A 26,445-nucleotide genomic window follows, 5' to 3' on the forward strand; every position below is an offset into this window, starting at 1 on the left:
ACTTTTGTTGTACAATTTTCTGTTAGATCTACCACAAACCACATAATGTGAGGTCAAAGCTAAACAACACATTCACTTGTATCTAATTAGGCAGGCCTTCGTACTACATACTTGAAGGTAAATTTCAAGAAAATTGGACAGAAAATTGTAAGAAAATTGGATCATGGATGGCCAGCCAAACACTCATTCATTAGTGAACTGGTGATTTTGGTTTAGGAACCAATAGACCCAATTAAGTACTTTGCTGGGCGTTTCCTATACTGGGTGGGTGTAGTTTAACCAAGGTTATATAAAGGGATGTGTAAGAGCAGCTCATTTGGCTTCTGGCAGCAGGGCCACATGTCTTTATGTCCGAATTTGCTTTTGGGGGGGGGGGGGTTTGCTGGCATGCCTAAGGACCCATATTGCAGTAAGTGTATTTTGTTGGATGAATACTTTTCATGCTCTAACTGTTTGGTATAGTTTTTACAATGTGTGTCTTTATGCACTATAGCTATACATGTGTTTTTTTATTTTCATGCCTCTGTGTAGCTGTATGTTCTACTGATTTGATGGTATTTAAATGGAAAGGCAGGCTCTTGCAAACAATAACCATAAAAGTATGTTGGGTATGTTTTATGCTTAATACTAAGGTGTCTACAACTTATTTTGCTTGACTTTTGGATATTGTAAGCTCTATCTATTCATCATATGTTGTATCTTTGCACTGTAATTTGAATAAAGATTACTTGATTTGGGGGTTTTGGGGGGGGGGGGGGACATTTCACATTTCACATGCCTTGAGTTATTACTGATGTTTTATACATGTTCAATAAAGCTTATTCATTTGTACACAGCTCCTGTTTTTTTGTTTTCTTTTCTTCATATTTGTCTGGAGGTAATTCAGATATCTTTTGTGTCTATTGAATGTAATCCATTTCTTGTATTTTTTGTGTGTGTGCAATGGCAGTACAGTATGAACATGGGTAGGGTTTCTCCCTTTACTCCAGCAGGAAAATATGCCTAAAACACTATATGCATAGCTCCCAGCTGTCCCTGATTTTGAAGGACTGTTCCTCAATTGGAACAATGTCCCTCTGTCCCTCTTTCCTTCTCATTCGTCCCTCATTTTGGTCTAATCTATATAGTTGTATTTAAAATGGACTACTTATCTATCAAAAAAGTGTTTTACAGAGCTAAACCTTTCATCCAATTTTTAAATGCCTGCATTTGTAAATACCAAAAGCCAATATAAAGGAATAGTAGTGGTAAAAAAGGATTAGCAGGTTTAACCAATCCTTTTTTTTGTACAATTCTTCATTAAAGGGGGCGTGGCAGGGTGTTTGTTCTATGACTACATACTTTTACTAAAAGGTGTCCCTCATTCCCTTCTCAGAAAGTTGAGAGGTATGCTATATGCCTAAATTTTATTTGATCTTTTTTAGATGAGGGTGCTGTGAATGTAAGTGATGTAATATAAGGTGTTATAGGTGTACACTGTTATTTTTTTTTTCTGATCATTTTTCAACATATAAAAATGTTAAAAAAAAACAAAATTTCACGACATGCCTGTATCAATGGATGAGTCCAGTAGCGATGAACTCTGGTCCTCTCACACAGTTTTCCATGTCTTCAGAGCCTCAGCAACAGCAACATCAGGAGCATTTCCTCACACATGCTCATGATGGGATCCATAGTGAAAACATGAAAAATAAGACCGCTATCTATAAGCACGCAGCTCTCTCTGCTGCTGCTCTTTCTTCTCTCACAGAATGGCTGAAATAGTTAAAAATTTAATTGTTTTTCTTGCATTGTGGGCATTTGGGAGGGCCTTCTAAAGGTTATCTTAAAAAAACGCTTCTTACCTCAAAGGCTCATAAACTCTTTGTGTAAAAGCTGTAAAACAGACATTTTTCACCATCCGTTTCCAGCTGTCAGTTTCCAGCATTCTGAAGAGGTTTTCAATCCTGTGTACATGAGCCCTTAAAAACTCACCTAAGCTGCATTGTTTCAAACCAGTTTAGGTGAGTTTAGCAGAGTAAAGCAGCATTTGGTGTTTGGAAGTTTTTTTTCTTTTTTTTTACTTTATTGGCTAGAAGTTTAATTTATTCTGGCCTTTAAAATAAATAAACTCTGAAGTGCTTATGCGCGCTTAGGAGCGTTTGGTGTTTTTTGTGCTCAAAAGCTCCCCTCCTGAAAGCAATTCTTCTGCGTTCTGGAGAGGAGCTTTGACTGCCTCTAAACTCTGCTGCTTCTAAACTCTGGTAAAAGCCTATGTGTCCATTGAGTTCTGTTTGTATTGATTATAATCCACCTGACTTAGGTGCAAAGGCCAAGAAGTGCAAATCTGGTCATTGATTGCTAGGAAAAAATTAAATTGCTTCATTAGTTTGCTGTTTCCCCAAATGCAAACTAATTGAGTTCACCTGGAACCCATGCTTGACCCAAACCTCATCCGTAAACAGAAGGTATTCACTAAGTCACAGATCAGGGATCTGCTTCCACTAGTAGGTGGACTGGGCAACCAGGAGTTGATAGAAGCAGCTAAAAATAGGCAGTGGCATTAGCCACGACTGGCCCTTAGAAGGGCTGAGGCACAGAATCTAAGGTGCTGCCTTATCCTCAATAGAGCTCCTGATGGTTGTGATGGATTTGGTTGCAGGGGAAGTCCAGGTTGTGGCCTTCTAACTCAGCAGAGCAGGCAGCTACTTGGAACTGAAAGTAGGTTGCTGGAGATACTGAGATGCACAGGAGATGGGCATAGGCTGGGAACACAAGGGTCATGGAAACAGTACTTGAAAGCACTGGGAATTACAAGAGAATATGCAAGAGACCACAGGGGGTACAGGTGCAGGTGTGTGGAACACATCACTCAAACACTGAGCACCCTGAATGCTAGCCTTTTAAGGCAGCGTCTTCTCTGTAATTGGCTGGAAGCTAGCGGATGCACACAGAGGGAAAGACCTGGCAAAGGAGCATGGAACAGGTGAGTGTGACAGAATAATCGCATTACATCACATAACTCTATATATGAAGATTATTAGTCATTACACAAAAGTAAGAAGAATATATTCCAGTGGAGCAAAGTTTACCTCAAGAGTAATAGGGCTTCCATCTTTGTCCCCATTAATTCTTGCTACTCGATTCAGATTGTAAAGAGCTTGCTGAGAATGCTTTGCAAGCACAAGCCAGCGAAATGACTCTGGGACCCACCTATCATTAGTAACATAGGAAGAAAAATGGAAAAACAGATTAATAGATATACAGAAGAAATGCAATAAACTGGAAAGCAATGAGCTGTCTGTAACACATCCTTGTTACCTAATTCCTGTGCCGTTTACAGAAAACATCTTTTAATAGTTATTTTCTTGATTGTACATTACAGGACCCAGGATGGTATTCTTAGACTACTGGGTCATACTGCCACCTACAGAAGATTGTACATTAGCAAAGCAAAGTTGTAATATGAACCTTTACATTCTCCCCATCTTATACCCAAACCTCACTAGAAAAAAGATGTGAAGCTGGTTTGTGTTGTTGCTTCGGACACTAGATCCTGAATTAAGCCACTCACCTTGCCTCGTGTTAGCTGCAGGGTGCTATATAGGTCCAGCTCTGTGGCGCTGGGTGATCTTGATCCTGGAGACCCTTTAGGAGTTATGCCCAGGGGAGGGATGAAGACTGTCCAGGTTTTGTAGAAGCCCCACATCGGCTGCAACACTTTGGTGTGGTCGCATTACCTTCTGCATTCTCTGCTCTATGCGAGCTTAGCGAGCTTCACACAAGGTATGGCATATCCTCCTTTGGGCACATCCCTGGACGACCTTACCAAGGACGTTTTTGCACTTGATCCAGAACATGGAGGAAGTACAATGAAGAAATGTACTCTGTCCTTTCAGATGAATTTGTACCTACAGAGGTTTAGTCTGTGGACATGACTTCTATGCTTAGGGTTACCCCTTTTTTTTTTTAGACTTTTTTACATAGTCCACACTGCATAACTCTCAGAAATTCTCATCCTGTCCGATTCCAGGACTTTCTGATGTGTGGATCAAATCAATAGGAACTGCAGTGACTTCTTTAAGCCTGGGAGCTATGGCAGCTGGCTGCTGCTCCATACAAAAAAAAATGATTAAGGATCTGTGAGATTCTTAATTAGACAGTGTTTTTGCAGCAGAAGGCCCAGAAGATGCTACAACTGTGTGTAAGCAGATGTAATTTAGCCTCCCTGTAAGGATGGTGCTGTTCAGCGGCCACTGTGCAAAGAGGTTGTAGGACAAGGGGGAAATCAGGTTCCTCTGAGGCCTCTGTAGGATTGGATGCTGCTGCCCTGATTGAACTAGGGGCCAGGGCTGGCGCTACCTATAGGCAAGGTAGGCGCCGACCTGGAGCGAAAATCAGTCAGGGACGGCGCTCAGTGGTGTTGTAACAGGCAGAGGCTTGCTAATATGCCAGTGTGGTTGCCGCGGATCCCCCTCCCGCTTGCTCTCCCCGCTGGCAAGGAAAAAATGTGCTGCCCCCCCTAAAGCCACTGCTGTCAGAAGAGGTCTCTGTTTCCTGCCAATTCTCCTCCTTCTGTCAGCAGCAGGGAGCAGAATGCAGAGGATTGGAGTGGCTGGGTCTTACACTGTTCTGGCAAGCGCCGCTCCTGAGAACACAGCAGCAGTAAGGAGGAGGAGAGGCTCTTCTTCCCCCCTCCCTCTCCTCCTCCTCCTGCTGCTGTGTTCTCAGGAGCAGTGCTTGCCAGAACAGCTGCTCACTATTTGTTTTTCCTCTCCTTCCTCTCCATCTTCTCCTATTGGCAAGAGGAGAAAAAATAAAAAAGAAGCAGAGAGGATCGTGGGACAGTCCCGAGGACTGGGGGAAACTGCAGCCCCAGCATGTTCAGCTGAAAAGAAGGGACAGAGAGGGTGGCAAGTAGCACACTGCAGAGGCAAGCGACATGCTGCATCTGGTGGCAGGCTGTGGGTGGCAAATGACACGCTGTATCTGGTGGCAGGCTGCAGGTGGCAAGTGGCACATGGCATCTGGTGGCAGACTTTGAGTGGCAAGTGACACACTGCATCTGGTTGCCAACTGCGGGTGGCAAGTGACACACTACATCAGGGGGCAGGCAATGGTAGCAAGTGACACGCTGCCTCTGGCAGAAGGCGACAGTGGCAAGTGACACGCTGCATCTAGCAAAATGCAACAGTGGCAAGTGACACGCTGCATCTGGCAGAAGGCGACAGTGGCAAGTGACATGCTGCATCTGGGGACAGGCAATGGTGGCAAGTGACACGCTGCATCTGGCAGAAGGCAACAGTGGCAAGTGACACGCTGTATCTGGCAGAAGGCGACAGTGGCAAGTGACACGCTGCATCTGGGAGCAGGCAATGGTGGCAAGTGACACGCTGCATCTGGCAGAAGGTGACAGTGGCAAGTGACATGCTGCATCTGGGGGCAGGCAATGGTGGCAAGTGACACGCTGCATCTGGCAGAAGGCGACAGTGGCAAGTGACATGCTACATCTGGGGGCAGGCAATGGTGACAAGTGACACGCTGCATCTGGCAGAAGGTAACAGTGGCAAGTGACACGCTGCATCTGGCAGAAGGCGACAGTGGCAAGTGACATGCTACATCTGGGGGCAGGCAATGGTGACAAGTGACACGCTGCATCTGGCAGAAGGTAACAGTGGCAAGTGACATGCTGCATCTGGCAGAAGGGGACCGTGGCAAGTGACATGCTGCATCTGGGGGCAGGCAATGGTGGCAAGTGACACGCTGCATCTGGCAGAAGGCGACAGTGGTAAGTGACATGCTGCATCTGGGGGCAGGCAATGGTGGCAAGTGACACGCTGCATCTGGCAGAAGGCGACAATGGTAAGTGACACGCTGCATCTGGCAGAAGGCAACAGTGGCAAGTGACACTCTGTATCTGGTGGTAGGCTTCGAGTGGCAAGTAGCACAGGACATCTGGTGGCCAGCTGCGGGTGGCAAGTAACAGGCTGCATCTGGCAGAAGGTGACAGTGGCAAGTAACATGCTGCATCTGATGGCAGGCGACGGTGGCAAGTGACACGCTGTATCTGGCAGCAGGCGACAGTGGCAAGTGACACGCTGCATCTTATGGCAGGTGACAGTGGCAAGTGACACACTGCATCTGGTGGCAGGTGATGGTGGCATGCTATATCTGATGGAGACAACAGTGGCACACTGCATCTGGTGGCAGGCGACAGTGGCATGCTACATCTGGTGGCAAGTGACAAGCTCAGGGTTCCCACTGATTCTGCATTATGGTGAGTTGAATTATTTTATTAAATATTACAATGTAATAATGGAAATAATGCGCTTCAATCATCCTGACACTATAACAAGCATGGTGTTGGGATGATTTAAGTGCTAACACCAGCCATTTGCCTGACATTTGCCTGGTGGTAGTTTCTCATTAGAGGCTAGCCTGATGTTTAAACACACTACACCATGTATATCTCTTCCTGTTTTTGAGTCTGCTTTGTGGTTTTGGGGCCGAAATCTCGGAGAGTGTTTGTCATCGGACGGGGAGTCACCATTTGTATATCAATGTGCACTTTTCATTAGAATCTGGTAAGCAGCCTGTTTGTCCATTACTGTTTGCTGTTCAACAAGGTATTCTGGTGACGGTCTTACCTTTTAAGTACATCACCTATATCTACATATTTCTAGCCTATCTGACCACAGAGCATGGCGCATCAAGGGTTCTTGGTGGAGGGAGCTGATCTTAACTACTAGATAGTTGGAACATACTGCACCATGAGATTTCTTTTTTGTTTGTTTGCATACATCTTGCTGTCTTTGTTGAGCTGATCGAGTCAAGCTAGAAGGGAGAGATTCAGCATCACCTTTACTTGATGGCTGGCTTATTCTGATTTCCCATCTGGTAAGCAGACTGTCCCTACTGTCAAATACGGATTGTTATTTGAGCGCCGCAATCCCACCTCTATATGTTTTTGTTATTACTGCAGTTTACACACTACCGGAATGTACTTGTTTAAATATTTTTTAGTCGGTTTGTTCTCTCATTTGTTAAAATATGCTTCTCAGTGTCAACCTACCAGGCAAGTATAAAACAGAAGAAGTAGGGTACAGATAGTACCAGCTGCAGCCAGTGCCAGTCGTTTATGACATATGCCACTCCTGCCAGGATAAGCTGACCAAAAGTGAGACAGGTACTTTGAAACACTGAAACTGCGGCACGATATCTTATTGGTGTCCACTCCATTGCTGCCAAAAAACAAAACAAAAACATATTAACATGTTATGATGTCTGTATAAAGATAATACAAGCCTCTCCTATCACCCTTTACCACAAAATACCTATCCTTATCTTGCCAAAGCATGATTATGTTAGAAATTAAATTTACATTATATCATACACATTGTATAAGAAAAGTGCAAAATCCATTATTTACATTGATGCTGCTTATTAACATGATGTGTGTTTTGGAAATGCTTGTGGGACCTCTAAGGAAAACCTTTTATAAGAAAGATTAGAACTGATGTTAAACAAATAAAGGGGTGATGCCTATGTCCTTATGGAATGTAATACACCACAGCAATCTATTTACATATACAGCTGTAATGGTTACTGAAGGATCCAGAAAATCCAATGCACTGGAACCTTCAAAAATATTCCAACTGTATTAGGTTTGCTATGGTATAGTACATTCCTTTGGATTTAGACACTGCCCCTCCTGACAAAGTGAAGAGTTCACTTTCCTTTTGTTTCACCCCATGTATATATGTATAGGAGGCTGCGATATCTCTACAATGCTGGGCGAGCAGTCTATTATTTCTACTCAATACAGATTATAGCAAGCCCCCACAGGCACCTAATTTCTCCTAACCTAGAAGACAGCCATTGCTCATCTCTTTCTGTCATTAATAGATGTCTGGTTTGTTTGTTTCAATACTTCCAGAGTCACTGACCAAGAAAAAGTATATATGGAAAGACAGCAAAGACCCATCTCCCAAACCACCCCTGCTGTCCCCCATAATAGGGAACAGTATCTTCCCACCTGAAGCTCAGGATACTCAATTTACAATTCTGGGAATGGTAGATATAGAAGTATAGCGCTCACCAATTCCAAAACCATGAGCAGATCAACCCAGACTCCTTTCCTATTGACCCTTACCTTGTCTCCTTGGGATCTTGAAGGCAGAGACAGCTCTGAAATGTGCTTCTCTTCCTTTAGCAAACATATTTGAGCGCTTCATGACCCCTTTCGAATGAGAATGCTCTTAATCTGGCCTGACCAGACACACTTTATCGCTCACCCACAAATTGCTTTAACAGAAAGACATCACCCCCTCACACTTCTGTCTAGAATGCTGGGAAAAAGATCTTAGTCTAACTCTCACCCCAACAGACAAATTGCGGATCTTAAGCATTTCTACAAAATCCTCTATCAGTACAAATATCAGGTGTCCGGATACAAGATCTTGACTCGGACACAGATACTGTACTTTACCGTCTTTATCCAAACACCTCTCATCATTGTTGGGGACGTGGGATTTATCCTATTTGTCCTCATGACCACTGGCCATGCGACAAAATGGTAAAGGAAATTCTAATTATTATGGTTGGTTGGTGATCCACTTTGAACTCTGCCCAATTCAGTCAACATGGAGTATTTGTTTACACAAAGTTGGCCTTTTTCCTGTTTGTACATAAAAAGGACAGATTTGTACTCCCAAAAAATTTGTATAAAAAATGCTTATGACAGGTGTGTAGGCAGGTAGTGGTTAATGCTGCCCCAGTTGGGACGGGTATAGGTAATTGTCTGCCCAGGTTTTCCTTCTCTGGCTTTGCTGGGTCCGTCCCACTGTTTCCATGTGATATAAAAGGAACAGGGGGTCTGCATCCAAAAAAGAGCCCCGGGTGCCTGGAACTCAGAGCTAGAAGGATGTGCTGCTTGTCATCATTACCGTAATCTGAATGGCCAGTGCCATACAAGGATAGGAATTCCTGCTTTCAGGAGAGATTGCTAGGACTTGCAGTCCTCCTTGAAGAAACCTTCTATGGATTCTACCAAGGATGGACTTTCATGCTATGAAGGTATGCTGGGGCAGCCAGAGGCTTGAAGTTAGGGATTAGGAAGTTAGGGCAGACTGCACTTTATCTGTTACCTGTGAATGTCACCACGCTAAATTATTTAAGTAAATATTTAAAACTTTGCCTTTTCCTTGATCTGAAGTTACTAAAAGGGTGTAATGCAAGTAACCGACATGCATAGTTACAGCTCGGGTCACAAAACACATTGGGGTATGAAGATAACAATACACAAGTTAATACAGTGTAAATATACAAATAGTTACCAAGGGTAACAAAGGTTTCTCTAGCAGCCTGTCATGGGCATGTACATGTGACAAGTGAGATGCAGTGGGCAAGATGTTATTGGCACTCTTTCTGCAGGATTCAGTCTCCCACAGCAATGGGAGCAGATCTGCACCGCCGGGGCCCTCAACTTGTACACACACAAGGTTACCATCCTAAAGCTGCAGCAGCAGTAGAAAATTCAGTAAGTCTTTCTTTCTATCTGAAGTTCTCCCTTCCCTTATAAATTCAGATGCCATATATAGTATATATGCCACACCATAAAAAGTAGGTACTATATCCCATCTCCCTCCATAGACTTACTTAGTCCAAGGTCATTGATGATGAAACCACAGATCCCCATTCCAGCCATGAATCGAAAGAAACAGTAAAGTGAGAAGTAAGGAGCAAAGGCAGCCCCAGTTCCCATTGAAGCTGTCTGCAGAAGACAACATAGGATGACTACTCGGCGTCCAAACCTACAGAGTATGAAAACAGTGGGTACAAACATGGTAATCGGAGTCAAATAAATCATAGGAAAATTGCTTATTTTTTTAAATTATCCAAGACATGTAAGTAAAAACCTTGAAAGCTTCTGTCTATGGTCTTCAGAATCAGACAAATGCATACGTTTTTTGTGTTGCTTTGATTTGTGCCTAAGTTGCATTGACCCGCTTTTGATTTGTTTTCTATGATTAGCTTTTGAGTTGTTTCAGGCTGCTTATGCGGTTCTCTGAGATGATTCAAATAGCTTCTGAGGTGCTTTTGCATTCACATTAATTTCTATGAGAAAAGAATGCAATACAGATGGAGACAGATTACAATGTACAGAAGCACTTATGGGTCTGTACAGACTAAATTGTTCTATATATCAGAAAATAGAAATAGCAATCTCTCCCTACACCCCAAATTCATGTTACATCTGAAGTCCATGTAGACCAAGGTATGATCTACAGGCATTAAAGAGGCACTATTGCCTTGCTCATACAGGGGACAGTGGCAGTGTTTCTGTAAAGGTCCTCTTTCCCCTGACCCTTATACTCTTACCCTGCCTGAGTTCCCTTGCTGCACCTTCCACTGTTGCAGCTGATAAATGCTTCTGGGTAGGGGGCATGTGTCCTGCTCCCCTGTGACAGTGTTTGGTTCAAATTGCCAGGCTTGTCAACTGTGACATGACCAAGAGAGTGACATCAGCTTACTGGAAATTTGACAAGGTATTTGGACAAAGTATTTGGATTCTCGCCTGGTGGTTTCCTTGGCTTGTGCCTAAATAGATCTGAGATTAAATTGCACACCAAGAATACATTTTCCAGGTTAGTACTGGATAAAGGATGGAGCCAACCCATTTCAGGGGCCTCAAACAGCCCGCTTCATCAAGACTTAAAGATGGAGAATGATGTACACTGGACCAAACAGCAGATGTAAATTAGAGAGTATTATGAAAGAACGAGTGAGGAGTCTTTCAGCAACGAGTTGATTTAGCACTTTGCCCTAAATGGCCTCTTGGACCCTGGTTCCCTTAAGATCCTTATCTTTCTTAATAAAGAAAAAAACTCTCATCTTTTGTCACTTCTTTATTGGAGGATTATAACCTTGCTAACTACCCGTAGTATCTGTTTGATACCCTCAGTGGGCCGTGTTTAGACAGTGCAGGTCTTGGACTAGGAACTTGGTTGGAACAGGCCTTAATGCTATTTTATGCTAACTGGGTGCTTACAGCTCTGCTGACTGACATTGTTTTCTGCTGTTAGCCTTGATTTGGTTTGTTTTTGCCTTATCGATTGGATTTATATTTACTGTATACTGAAAACTGTGGCCTCTCTCTTCCATCTTAGTGCTTTATATCAAATCAAAAAAGGCTAATAAAACTGAATATTTAGTAATTAAAGGTACCACATCCCAATTTTATCAAGAACAAGATTGGAAAACGGTGGGGCATGTGTCGGGACATTATAGGTACCGTCTTGAGACCAATATTTATAGTATCACACTGGTACAAGAGATTATATTAAAAACATTTCTTTAATATACAAAAATCATAACAAAATACATACAAGGACAAGGGAACACTTCATACAAAGATCAGAATTGAAAATGAACATATGCATATGCTCATCTCTCAAATATGGAGTCACCGGGAAGTACCGCTGGGCCAGATAAATCCGGTACCAATCAGGTAATTCACTAGGTGTACCACAACCCTCTACCCTACATATTTTGCGGTGCGAACCGCTTCTTCGGGGGTACAGGGGTACAGACAGTTGATCAGGAGGATGGCTGCAGAACAATTAGATAACAATTAATTACAAGACAGGTGTATGCCAAACATTACATCATATTATTAGGACAACTTTGTTACACATATGTAGTGTCAACTGTCTGTACCCCTGTACCCCTGAAGAAGCGGTTCACACCGTGAAACATGATTGGTACCGGATTTATCTGGCCCAGTGTGTAACGCTCCTGCGTTTTATGTATAATGTGGATTTACAGCTTCAGAAATATTCCACTTCAGTAGTCATGTAGAGAAACGCTGAGACACCAATCCCAACTCCCAAGACTCATCATGTGTGGATAGTCTCAATTCAGAAAGTAGATACACACACTCAATAAGATGTTCCTAGAGTGACTTATATGTATAGTAATATAGTGATGATAGGCTGAAGAGACAGGTTGGGTAGAGATGGTAGATGACAGACACTTGAAAGGAATGTTCTTGAAAGTAAGATAGTAGCAGATGGGATGCAGATAGGTTAAGCAATCATGTATGGTAGCAGATGATAGAGTAGCAGGTGAACATACAGGATAGACCAACCCAGTGCAAGAGCAGATGGTATTAGGCTCAAGAGCTAGCAATCTTAGTTAATGCAGATGTAGTAGTAGTCCTTAGTATGCAGAGCTAGATAGTGTAAGCTTTAGTATGAAGGTTATAGAGGTTTCCCCTGTGGGGTACTTATCACTAGTAGCAATGTAGTAGAGGAGAGGTTCGGCAAGAGCGGATGATCCGGTAGCGGGATACAGGGATCAGCAGCGTGGTTCCGATAGCGAGGTATGCTTGCAAGCATGAGAGCTTCAAGGCAGATTATGCGGCGTTGAACGAACATGTGAGTGAGACCGCCGGAGGTTGAAATAGCCGCTCCAGCGGCGCTCAGTGATGACAGCATCGGTCTTAAAGGTGTATGCGCACCTTACCAAAAGAGAATGGTGGGGCGCATACACTTAGGAAAAGTGGAATTAGGGTACCAAAGGTACCAGAACATTACAGTACCCCCCCCTTAAGGCCGGCTCCTGAAGGCCTCTGGAGCTGGTTTGTCTGGGTACTTCGCATGAAAGTTGCGGATTAATCTAGGGGCATGTATGTCAGAGGTGTTTAGCCAGGTGTCGTCTTGGGGCCCATAGTTCTTCCATCGAACTAAGTATTGAAGTTTTCTTCTGTGGATACGAGAATCCAGAATCTCTTTTATCTCATATTCTTCTCCACCTTCAACTTGTACAGGAGGAGGAAGTGGGATAGTAGGCCTTATTCCTTGGTCAGGAACATGGGGCTTCAGTAGCGACACATGGAAAATGGGATGTATTTTGAGGTCTATTGGCAATGTAAGCTGTACTGCAGCTTTTCCAATAAGTTTCTCGATTGGGAAAGGTCCCAAGAAGAGAGGTCCAAGCTTTTTGCTAGGGATTTTCAGTCTTAAATTTTTTGTTGAGAGCCAAACGAGGTCCCCAATAGCATACTGAGGAGAAGGTCTTCTGCGAAGATCATAGTACTTCTTTTGTTGACTATGAGCGTGTGCAATGGTAGTATTAAGCAAACCCAGAGAGTCCTTTATTTGGGTAAGATAGTCTGAGGCTACTGGGTTATTTGAAGGAAGGATGCGTGGTGGAAGAATAGAGGGATGAAACCCATAGTTCAAGTAGAACGGACTCTGCTTGGTCATACTGTGGGTTGCGTTGTTGTAGGCAAATTCTGCCAGAGGGAGAAGATCCACCCAATCATCCTGTTGGTAAGAACGTAAATATTGCTCGATGCATTGGTTGACTCTTTCAGTCTGTCCGTTGGTCTGCGGATGGTAAGGAGAAGTGAGCTTCCGCTCAATTCGTAGTATGTGACATAGTTCTTGCCAGAACTTGGAAATAAATTGTGATCCACGGTCAGACAGAAGAGTTTTTGGGATACCATGTAACTTAAAGACATGTTTCATCAGGAGTTCTGCCGTTTGTTTGGACGAAGGTAGTCTGCGAATAGCAATGAAATGTGTCATCTTTGTCAGATGGTCCACTGACACCAAGATGGTATTAAATCCTTTGGAAGGAGGTAGTTCTATTATAAAGTCCAAGGACACAACTTCCCATAGAGTTTGGGGTATTGGTAGACTGCATAGTAGACCGGATGGTCTCGTAGTGTCAATTTTGGACCTGGCACAGACATTGCATGAAGAGATGAATTTTTGTATAGATGTTTTCATGTCAGGCCACCAGAATTGTCTGGTAATGAGATTAAGAGTCTTTGTCATACCCATATGTCCTGCCATAGGCACATCATGCGATAATTCCAAGATCTTGGTGCGCATGGTAGGTGGTATGTAAAGTTTGTCGTTGTAGTAGAGGAAGCCTTCTGCATCAGTATTTAGTTGTGGTGGGGGTGAATCCAAACTTATACCATGCAAAACCTCTTCCTTCAAAGAACGGACAACTCCAATAATACGCTTGTGAAGTATTATAGGAACGGAAGGGATTTCGAAGTAGTTTTCTTCAGTTAGTCGTGATAGTGCATCCGCCTTTTTGTTCTTATCTGCAGGTGTGTAGGTCACTAGGAAGTTAAACCTTAGAAAGAATAGTGACCATCGTACCTGTCGGTGAGAGAGAGTTTTGTTAGTCTGAAGATATTGAAGATTTTTATGGTCCGTGTATATAAGTATTGGTAATCGGGTGCCTTTGAGTAGATGTCGCCAATTCTCCAGAGCCAATTTTATAGCAAGCAGTTCCTTTTCACCCACGGGGTAATTTACCTCTGGACTGCTTAAGGATTTAGAAAAGAAGGCGACTGGATGGAGTGGTGAAGTGTTAGTTGGTCGTTGGGAGAGTATTGCTCCTACTGCCATGTTTGACGCATCTACTTCCAGAATGTATTGGAGGGATGGGTCTGGATGGCGTAGTATGGGAGCAGAAGTAAACCTTGTCTTTAACAGGTGAAAAGCTTTATTTGCTTCATCTGACCATTTGAATGGTCTCTTAATGCTAGTGAGCTGTGTGAGGGGTCTCACAATGGCAGAGAAGTTCCTGATGAATTTCCTGTAGAAATTAGAAAATCCAAGGAATCGCTGTAGCGCCTTGCGGGTGGTTGGTGTAGGCCAATCCTGAATGCAGGATATCTTACTCATGTCCATCTTGATTCCTGTTTTGGATATGATTTAGCCTAGAAACAGTACCTCTTCTTTATGAAACAAGCATTTTTTCAGTTTCACGTATAGGTTGTGTGCAAGCAATCTCGATAATACTAGTCTTACATGTCTTATGTGTTCAGATAAGGATCGTGAATATATAAGTATATCGTCCAGATATACCACAACACAGACATCTAGTAAGTCTCTGAAAATATCGTTTATAAATCATTGAAAGGCTGCAGGGGGCGTTGCATAGCCCGAATGGCATTACAAGATATTCGAACAATCCGTATCTGGTTCTGAATGCAGTCTTCCACTCGTGTCCATCACGGATTCGAATGAGATTGTATGCCCCTTTCAGGTCCAATTTTGAAAAATAGGTAGCTCCACGCACCTGCTCAATGAGTTCAGGGATAAGCGGTAGAGGATAGCGATCTTTTATTGTAATAGCATTCAATTGCCTATAGTCGATGATAGGCCTGAGACTTGAGTCCTTATTGCGGACAAAAAAGAGTCCTGCTGCTGTGGAAGAAGTGGAAGGTCTAATAAAACCTTTTTTCAAATTCTCATCCAAATATTCTTTGAGATGGGAAAGTTCATCCTGTGAAAGAGGATAAACATGACCGAACGGCAATTTGCTATTTGGGAGTAGATCAATACTACAATCATAGTCTCGATGGGGAGGTAGTGCTTGAGCATTTTTCTCAAGAAAAACCTCAGAGAGATCCTGATAACATAGTGGTGCAATCTCATCTGTCACCACAGACAGGATCTTCCCGGAAGACGGGAGGTTACACGTACCCTCGCAATAGCAAGAGAGGAAGGCCAGGGTCCGTTCCTTCCAATCTATGATTGGTTGATGTGTGTGTAACCAGGGAAGTCCCAATGGGACAGTGGGGTGAAGGTATTAGATCGAAGGTAGTGGTCTCCATATGAGACCCGTTAGTAGTGACTAGGAGTGCCTGTGTCTGATCAGTGATCGGACCAGAGGATAAAGGAACACCGTTAATAAGACTCACTGAGACAGGTTTAGGTTTAGAAATAATAGGGACTTTATTTAAAGCAGCAAAACGTATGTCAATATAATTTCCACAAGATCCTGTGTCAATCATGGCCTTAGTAGTAATCCTGTTCTGGTCCCACTGTAATGTTAAGCAAACAAAAAGGTAAGGGTTAGTAATTGAAGTTGTCAATCCCCCTAGGAGGACATGTGAACACTCACCCTTCTTTTTGTAGACTAGGGGACAGATGTTTATCTTGTGATCCGGGGATGCACAGTACAAGCAGAGATTACCAGATCGTCTTCTGGCTCTTTCCATAGTTGATAGAGGTGGGCGTATGGTTCCTACCTCCATAGGAGTGGGGTCATCGGCCGAAATCCGAGAAGAACTGGATAATGGCATTCCCATTTTTTCAGCCTTTCTTTCTCGTAGTCTTCTATCTATGTTGATACTGAGTTGTATCAATGCATCCAGGGTTTTTGGCAGATCCGCTCGGGCGAGCTCGTCTTTAACGGCCTCTGATAGGCCAAGCCTAAATTGAGTTTTCAGAGATGCATCATTCCATTCTGAATCAAGGGTCCATCTCTTGAATTCTGCGACAAAGTCTTCCACAGGTCTCCTACCTTGTTTCAAGGACCTTAATTGAAGATCGGCAGTACTCTGCCTATTGGGATCATCATATAGGCTAGTAAGTTCTGCTAGAAATAAGGTATAGGATTTGAGAAGCTGATCGTTTTTCTCAAAAAGAGAGTCTGCCCACGCCCGAGGATCGCCTGTTAGGTAAGAAATAATAGTACAAACCTTAATGTGATCAGTAAGGTAGGTACGGGGTTTTAGCAAGAAAAGTAACTCACATGCGTTTTTAAATTCGCAAAATTTTTTGCGATCGCCTGTAAATACCAAAGGAGGATTTATTTTGGGTTCAGGGGACTGAGCAGTGGTAAGTTGTGTCAGTCTGGTTACCTGCTGTGTCAGAGCCTGATTTTCTTCTCTTAATTCAGCAAGTGCGTGTATTAACGCAGTTACTTGCTGTTTTAATTGTGTCACCTGAGTGGTTATTTCTGCTGAATCCATTTGAGGTTCGTTCAATCTTTAACACTCCTGCGTTTTATGTATAATGTGGATTTACAGCTGCAGAAATATTCCACTTCAGTAGTCATGTAGAGAAACGCTGAGACACCAATCCCAACTCCCAAGACTCATCATGTGTGGATAGTCTCAATTCAGCAAGTAGATACACACACTCAATAAGATGTTCCTAGAGTGACTTATATGTATAGTAATATAGTGATGATAGGCTGAAGAGACAGGTTGGGTAGAGATGGTAGATGACAGACACTTGAAAGGAATGTTCTTGAAAGTAGGATAGTAGCAGATGGGATGCAGATAGGTTAAGCAATCATGTATAGTAGCAGATGATAGAGTAGCAGGTGAACATACAGGATAGACCAACCCAGTGCAAGAGCAGATGGTATTAGGCTCAAGAGCTAGCAATCTTAGTTAATGCAGATGTAGTAATAGTCCTTAGTATGCAGAGCTAGATAGTGTAAGCTTTAGTATGAAGGTTATAGAGGTTTCCCCTGTGGGGTACTTATCACTAGTAGCAATGTAGTAGAGGAGAGGTTCGGCAAGAGCGGATGATCCGGTAGCGGGATACAGGGATCAGCAGCGTGGTTCCGATAGCGAGGTATGCTTGCAAGCATGAGAGCTTCAAGGCAGATTATGCGGCGTTGAACGAACATGTGAGTGAGACCGCCGGAGGTTGAAATAGCCGCTCCAGCGGCGCTCAGTGATGACAGCATCGGTCTTAAAGGTGTATGCGCACCTTACCAAAAGAGAATGGTGGGGCGCATACACTTAGGAAAAGTGGAATTAGGGTACCAAAGGTACCAGAACATTACACAGTGGTACTTCCCGGGGACTACATATTTGAGAGATGAGGATATGCATATGTTCATTTTCAATTCTGATCTTTGTATGAAGTGTACCCTTGTCTTTGTATGTATTTTGTTATGATTTTTGTGTATTAAAGAAATGTTTTTAATATAATCTCTTGTACCAGTGTGATACTATAAATATTGGTCTCAAGACGGTACCTCTAAAGTCCCGACACATGCCCCACCGTATTCCAATCTTGTTCATCTTAGTGCTTTATCAAGCAAGAAGGGGCAAACTATTAACTCTTGAGTTTTTATGTCTATGCTTTTATGCAAGTGAAATTCTTGTTAGTCAAAATTATTCTGACGTAAAATAATGAATGTGGTAAAGTAATTCATCTATCTTGGATGGACATAACGTGCTATTTTACAAATATGCCTCAAAGTTTTCTGAAAACGCAAATGTAATGTTGTCACTTTCTTCATGTTGTTGTAGAAGGATGTACTGTATATGCTGACGTATTTGTGTGTGGGTGGAGGGGCCATGATCACATTTTGAACGAGGTTCCAAGTAACTGAAGGCCATCCCTGCATTCATATTAGTATGCTGAGAGATGGTTTGTAATGTACAGCACACCTGAGCTGTCACTGACAACATGCTGACACAGGAAGCTGAGAGAGGAGAGCTGAATTCATTAAAGGAAGGCAGGCATGGTGTAGAATGCAAAATAAACTGAAATACTGAGAAAATGATGGCTTTTGAGGATGAGGGAATGTAGAAAAATGTAGTGAAATGCGTTTATTGGAGTTTCTATTATATAATTAGCTTTTTAGTGCTCTTTACTCTACAGAACAGCTTTATATTTTAGATGAAATATATTTAAACTGCATTATTGTTCCTATGGTAAGCACAGTTTCAGTCTGCAGCTGACAGACATGTCATGTTTAAATCTGGTTATTTTTACATTTGGCATTTCTATTTCAACACTCAGATCGTGCCCAGTGTTAGTGTTAGCAATAAAGACTCTATATTGCAGGAACTTAAAGTAGAATTTTTGTTGAAGATTTTTTTTCCCCACTGGGGAGATTACTTCTCACTTCCTGTCCTTGTGCCATATGTCAGCAAGGCAGGAAATGAAGGCAAATCTCTTCAACTTGAATACAAAAGGTACAATTAAAATAACAGAGCCACCTCACCTTATTACACTCTAGTCTACTCTTATTGTTTTTTTATGTGTCCACATTTGAAAAATTTGCCCTCACTTTCCATCTTGGTGGCACCAGTCACCTGGGCAGAAACTAAAGGGAAATCTTTCCAACATGGACACATGGAAATGTTTCCTCTCCTCTTTCTATAACTTAAAGGGATTGTAAAGGCAGAATGTTTTCTTAGCCTAATGCATTAAAATAAAAAAATCTTCTGTGTGCAGCAGCCCCCCTCAGCCCCTCTAATACTTACCTGGGCCCCATCTTTATCCAGTGATATTTCAGGAGTTTCTCAGCTGCCCTCCTCATTGGCTGAGACAGCAGCGTGGTGCGATTGGCTCCCACTGCTGTCAATTAGCCAATCCAGGAGAGAGGGGGGCGGAGCCGGGCCAGGTCGCGGCTAATGTCTGAATAGACACAGGGAGCTGTGACTCGGTTTGGGTGCCCCCATAACAAGCTGCTTGCTGTAGGGGCACTCAAAAGGAGGGAGATGCCAGGAGCACTGAAGAGGGACCCGAGAAGAGGAGGATCCAGGCCACTCTGTGCAAAACCAACTGCACAGAGCAGGTAAGTAGAGCATGTTTGTTATTTTTTTATTTTAATTTTTTTTAAATGAGACTTATCACATCACTTTATTAAAAAGCTTTAGCTGAATAAGTATAAATATGTGCCCTAGTTTTAAATGTTGAATGTTTAATAATTCTAATTGGCTAGGGTTGGGGGTTAATAAAAAGTAAATAATAGCCATGCTTGTTATCCTTGTAAGCAGAAAAACAAGAGACTGGGCCTAATTTACTAAACAGTACCTGCGTTTGTCACTGCACAGATGGTTTTGTGAACCAAACTGAAAAACCAAATCATTGTCTTACAGTATTTACTATGTGTTTGTATGATGTTTACATTGCAGGGGGTACCTCTGTGGGCAGGCGTGAAACACTATGCTCGTGAACAGAACAGAGAGAAGCAGGGCTTGTCCAAGTCCGCTTATAGAATTTCACGCGCAGATTCATGGACTTTATATTGTAATGTTTTTAAGTCAAATTTTACATAGACACTGGACCAAACTCCACAACACCTGTATGTCCAAAATGTGGCCATCTTCAACCATCTCTGACTCATTGCCTTTGGACCTGTCCATCAATAACCAGCTTTTGGAAACAAGTGATAGTATATATACACTCAATCACCTATGTTCTCTCACCTTATGACCCTCTTCTTCTTTTTTGATATGTGGGCTGCTCCATCCCTTAATCTCTAAATGGTCACATCTGCCTTTTAGCGGCAAGATGCTCCATTAATAAGAAATGGAACTCCCCTTACATTTCAACTATTACTGATGTAAAAGAAGCTATACAATATGTTTACCTAAACAATAAACTTGAAGCTGAACTAAACTCTTACTCTGAATCCTCCAAATTTCTTTAAAAATGGGGAGAATATGCTTACCTCACTCCAATATGTGGAATTGAAAGAAAAACTCTGCCTTCTTAAAAAACACTACCTTACTCTGGACCAGCAGGTGGTGCTGTTACTTGCCGAGAGGAGGGCGGAAGTGCTGTCACTGAGACAGCGTGGTGTGGAGTGAGAGCTACTCAGTGAGAGCTGGTGCTGACCAGACTCCCTACTGGGACCCTCCACTGAGACTAAGAGGTGGGGGCCAAGAAGTGCATTGCAAAAGGCAGTGGTGGTGGGCGACCAGGGGATCAAGTGCAGTGGGAGAGACAGCGGGACCGGGAGACCAAGAGATGACAGGCTGACCAGGGCAGCAGGTAAGTGAAATTGCTGAGCGGAGGAGTGTGGGATTGTGACAGGCAAAGGAAAGGCGGCGGAAGCAGAGTAGCAGGCTGACTAAGGGAGAAGGAATCCGCTGACAAGCCGTACAAGTGTCTGTGTCAATTTACAGGGGCGGCTGAGCAGAGGCATAGAGTCAGAAACTAGTAAAAAAGACTGAGACTGTGACTATGAAGACTGACTGTGTGTAGTGGGGACGCTGGCTGAGGAAGGTGTAGTGTGAGTACCTGAGTATTGTGGGTACCTGAGTAGTGTGAGTATCTGAGTAATGTGAGTACCTGAGTAGGGTGAGTTTCTGAGTAGTGTGAGTATCTGAGTAATGTGAGTACCTGAGTAGTGTGAGTATCTGAGTATTGCAAGTACCTGAGTGTTGCGAGCACCTGAGTGGAGTGACTTTGTAGTGTTGAATACTGCTGAGTAACTGTGTGTGACTGATGAGTAGCTATGTGCTGAGAAATAAGTCAGGAAGCTAGTAAACAACTGATCGGACAGAATTAAATTCTCAATCCCCATTAAATCAGTGGGTATAATGCCCGGCGGGTGTGGAGATGCGACTCAGTGTACATCTTGTGGCATGTATGCGTTTCTCGATCATCCAATCGAGGGCGAATACAGCTGCGCAAAATGTAAGCACGTTGCTTCCCTGGAAGCTTGGGTCCTGAAACTAGGTAAGCAACTGGCAACACTGAGAAGATGTTCCATACTTAAGGAGAGCTGAGAACATACCTGGCAGGTGCCCGCAGGGGCCAGCACAGAGGCGGGTGGAAATGTAAGGGTGCAGGCACCAGAGTAGAGTAGTTGGGTGACAGTTAGGAATAGTGGGGAAAGAGTCCAGGAGAACGGTACTGGGCTGGAACATCCCAATAAATATGCCCTGTAGCACAATGTAGGGGAAACCAGTCAGGGACCAGCATTGCTGGAGCAGAGCAATGCCACTAGCTGCCAGGGGAAGAACTCCTTCAGTGAGGGCAGGGGCGAGGTTAAGGGTAAGGAAAGACAGGTTCTGGTGGTAGGGGATTTAATTATTAGAAGGACAGAGGGCAATTTGTCACAAAGACCATAAGGGCCAAACTGTTTGTTGTTTATCGGGCGCTCAGGTTCGTCACATCACGAATCTGGTGGACAGATTATTGGGTGGGGCTGGGAAGGACCCAGCTGTTATGGTACATGTGGGTACCAATGACAAAGTTAGAGGGAGATGGAGAGTCCTAAAAAAATTTCAGGGACTTAGCAGCTTAATTAAGGAGTAGGACCTCAAAGGTAGTATTCTCAGAAATACTACCTGCAACTTGAGCCAAGCCAGAGAGGCAGTGGGAGATTAGGGAAGTTAACAAGTGTCTGAGGAGCTGATGTAGTAAGAAGAGGTTTGGGCTCCTGGAGAACAGGGCTGACTTCTCAGTCGGCTACTGGCCCTTTAGTAGGAATGGACTGCACCTAAATGGGGAGGGTGCAGCCGCACTAGGAGAGAAGATGGCCGAAAAGTTAGAGGGGCTTTTAAACTAGGTGATGGTGGGGGGGGGGGGGGTCCAGATGTAGAATTAGCCAGCGGGGAGCAGGATTCAATGGGCTTTATTGGGAACATTGGCGGTAGGGTGACCAGAAATCCACAACCAAAGGTAGGTAGGCTAACAAATCAAAAGTGTAGCTTCATAACATCTAACGAGGATATAGTATGCAACCGGACAAATTTACGAAGTTGGTTTGCCAATGCTAAAAGTCTGACCACCAAGATGGGAGAACTGGAGTTGCTAATGTTTGCGGAGGATTTCAATTTTGTGGGACTTTTGGCTGGCAACCATTCAGGGGTATTGCCTTTATCGCAGAGATAGAGAGGGTAAAAAAGGGGGACGGGTATGCCTGTATATCAAGAACAATGTGCAAATAAATATGCGGGACAATATCACAAATATAGCTAGAGAGGAGGTAGAAGAGCAGGTACTATGGGAAAAGTAATATTGGGCGTATGCTATAGGCCCCCTGTATCAGTTGTGGATTTTTTTTAACTGATTCATGACATGTTCCCATACATGTGTAATAATCTCTCTCACCCACAGGTGGTAAAGTCTCTTATATAAAATGGCTGCTGCATACTCAATGAGCTATGTGGTTGTGGGGGATGTGCAGCCATGTGTTGACCTAACTCACAAAAAGAGAAATGACCACATCCTGTGGGTGGCATTTTGTATACAGGACTATAAAAAGGAGTAATTAGCATGAGAAAGGGCTCTCTCCTCTGTGAGTCTGAACTGTAGGACAGCCATGATGTAGCCAGGAGTTCTCAATGCGTTGCTTGTTTGTTTGTTTGGTGAAGGTTGGCTGTTTGGAGTTGGAGAAACATGCGGCCAAGACCTCTTTGTCCTGTTGTTGCAGAGATCCATTGGAAGCTGTTGAGTCCACCACCAGAGCTAAGTATTTATTCAATATTCTTGGGACAAGGGTTGTATGTTTAAGATGTGGTATTTTGTGTATTTGTTTATGGTAACTTTTATGTGTAAGGAAGCTTTATGTATTATGATGTCCAGTAAAGGTTTGTTTAATGCTTTTTTATCCAAACCTCTCTTGGTGTCTGCTTTTCATTTTAAATATTCACGAGATATTTCAGTGGCTGTCCAGTATACCTACATTATAAATTTTGTTGTTTTATAACCAGAGGAAGGAGGGGGGAGGCGGGCCTCCTATCACAGCTTGGAATGGCAGCAAGGATGGGAAATGTCATTATAATGGGGGATTTTAATTATACAGATATAAACTGGGCAAAAGGAACCGCACATTCATCTAAGGCTCGCCATTTACTAAATGTTTTACAGGACAATTGCATGGGTCAGATGGTGAACGCACCGACAAGAAAGAATGCGTTACTAGATCTACTGATTACTAACAATACAGACCTAATCATGGATGTAGAAATACGAGGCAACTTAGGAAACAGTGACCATAGGTCAATTAGTTTCAGTATAAATCACAGAAATAGGAAACGCGGGAGTCATACAAGGACACTAAATTTCAAAAGAGCCAACTTCCCTAAACTGCGCTCTTTCTTAGATGATATAAAATGGCATTAAATTCTAGGAACAAAGAACGTAAAACGTAAAAATGCATCAAAAAACGAAAGAAAAGGCTTTCAAAAAATACAAGGCTGAGGGGGTCATTGGCAGTATTCCAACATTACACATAAGAATGCAATAAGTATATAAATAGTAAGAAAATAAGGGCCAGAACACACTGGTCCCATAAAGGACGACAAAGGGAATCTGGCTACAAATAACAGAGAGAAGGCAAAGGTGCTAAATAAATTCTTCTCCTCAGTTCTCACAAAATAATTGGGGGAATACAGTAACCTAGACTGTAATGTTAAAGTTAGTAACACGTCACAAGAAGCACCCTTATGGTTAACAGAAGACAGACTCAGAACATGACTTGAAAAACTTAAAATAAATAAGTCACCGCGACCAGATGGCTTACACCCTTGGGTCCTTAAAGAACTCAGCCAGGTGATAGCCAGACCATTGTTCCTAAGTTTTATGGATAGTCTACTGACGGGAATGGTACCAGCTAGTTGGAAAAAAGCCAACGTGGTACCAATATTTTTTAAAGAAGGCAGAGATATATCCCTGGAAACTACAGGCCGGTAAGCCTAACATCAATAGTCTGTAAGATATTGGAGGGGATGATAAGGGACTATATACAAGACTTTAGTTTTGAAATTGTATCATTAGTAGTAATCAGCATGGATTCATGTAAAATCCCTCTTGCCAGACCAATCTATTAACCTTCTATGAAGAAGTGAGCTGCCACCTAGATAAAGGAAGGCCTTTGGATGTGGTCAGAGATGTATAGTAACGAAGTAAAACTACTTAAGTACTGTACTTAAGTACCGAAATGCGGTATCTGTACTTTCCTAGAGTAGAATTTTTTTCTCCTACTTCTACTTTTACTTCACTACATTTTTTCGATGATTTCGATACTTCTACTCAAGTATTTATTTTTTGTGCTGCATAGTTACTCGTTACTTTTAAAAAAATTACCACTGCCAGAACAGTAGATGGCAGGTTACATAAAGCTCAAAAAAATGTGTATAATGTCATTTGTAAATCAGCGCATACGAAAATAAAGGCTGTGTATAATAAAAGCTGCTATACCAAATCTTTCCAATAAAAAGAAAATATGAAACAAACAAATAAATTGTGCTACAGCGCTTAAAGTGCATCAAGAAACTACTAACAAATACAACTTGGCTGTGCGAATAAAGTGCCTGTGCAATCGATATAATATCATTGTTGCCCCCAGTGCCCTGCCCACACTCCACACAGTATCAAAAATAAAGTGACATGAATGTGCTAAAGCCTAAATGCAGTGAAAATAATTATTCCCACAATGTAACAGTAAATTAAATTCATATAAAATATGACAATAAATCACAATAAAATAAGTTATGAAATAAGTTAGGTCAGGTTGAAGTGTGTAAACCTATCTATAACGAAAAGTCCATAAATGAATTCCAGTGTGCAAATCTAAAGTGTCACTTCACTTGTCAGATGCTTCCACCTCCTTCAGTGCTCGAGTGACCGACCAACACACTTAATGGTGGTGGCACTGGTGGATAGCGTCTGGGTGGCACTGACTGCACTGGTTCAAAAAGCCATATATATTTAATTATTTCAATTCTCAATCTCATAGGTCCTCTCCTCATAAGATATTAATAACTTAAGATTAGGTGATGAACTTCTTGGCGGCCCTGGCAGGATGACGGGGACACCCGCCACTTCTGGAGCCGAGCCGATGTGATAACCCCAACATGTGACAAAGTGACAGCCAGGAGATCTAGTGGCTAGTAGTGCTCAACAATACCGCTTTTATATATAAAAATGAAATAAAATATACTGACTCACAATTTAGTAGTAGGTAGCGTGTAGCAGTAGGCAGCAGGACTCAATTCAATCAATCCCACAGCCTCGCTCGCGCCGCGGCCCGCGGAATCACTGTCATGATCATCAAGTTAAGACCGCACTGGAGGAGCCGTGCTGCCGTCTTCCCGCTCGAGGTTTCCGCCTCTAAACTTGTTGTGTGTCACTCAGACTCCACCCCTTAGGGCCCTTACTGAGAGGAGTTGTGACACGGGCGGCAGGACTCGGAGCATTTTCTTCGTTATCTCATCTTCTTCTCTATGAGGTGAGTGAGGTGGACCGTGGAGAGGGCCTAATCCTTGCCATGGCAAATGTGCCATTTGAGAATCAAATAATCAATATAAAATATTAATATATTATATACACACGGGTCATGGGTGGCTTTTTTGAACCAAGAAGAGTGAGACTGACGGCTATGATGATTATCCGACCATCCATGGTCCATGGACCATAAGTGTTGAGTTGTGGTGGTGCCTGTGCTTCCTGCGGCCTGCCTCTGCCTGTGCGGCTGTGCCTGCACTGCAGTGGCCACTGGCAGTGGCACTTGACTTGAGCAAAGCAAATGAGCACTACTAGTGTGAAGGACAGGTGGTGGAAGCATGTTCTGACAAGTTCTTATAATGAAAATATTATAGACAGCTTTTTGAACCAGTGCAGTGCCAGTGCTACTAAGGTGAGAGGCAGAGAGAGAGGCTATCCAGTCCACCACTTTACTGAGCAGATGACAGAAGAAAGGTGGAAGCATCTGACAGCAAGTGACAGCACTTCTTAGATTGCACACTGGAATTCAGTTATGGACTTTTCCTTATAAAGTTTAGTTTACACACATAGGGCCGGATTTAAAGAAACTGCAGCTTCAAACCTCTATGACGTGTTTCAGTTTCGCCGCGTTCAAATCAATTAACTGGCGCTGCGGCGAATTGGCGAGTAAAACAGCAATAATGAATTCCGCCGTCAGCGGGATTCACTTACG

General features: G+C 43.0%; 1 protein-coding gene across 1 annotated transcript in view; it reads right to left on the reverse strand.

The window, feature by feature from the left end:
• Positions 1 to 26,445, reverse strand: part of LOC309565387 (solute carrier family 22 member 6-B-like) — a 178,677-nt gene that overhangs the window by 86,487 nt on the left and 65,745 nt on the right. Inside the window, exons 3-5 of the mRNA XM_082270317.1 lie at positions 9,637 to 9,791; positions 7,052 to 7,220; positions 3,072 to 3,192 (exon numbers count right to left, since the gene is read on the reverse strand). Coding sequence (XP_082126443.1) covers positions 3,072 to 3,192; positions 7,052 to 7,220; positions 9,637 to 9,791 — 445 coding nt within the window. The remainder of the gene's footprint in view (positions 1 to 3,071; positions 3,193 to 7,051; positions 7,221 to 9,636; positions 9,792 to 26,445) is intronic.

Source organism: Pelophylax lessonae (genome assembly GCF_965119305.1).
Source record: "Pelophylax lessonae genome assembly, chromosome: 10".
Lineage (NCBI taxonomy): Eukaryota > Metazoa > Chordata > Amphibia > Anura > Ranidae > Pelophylax > Pelophylax lessonae.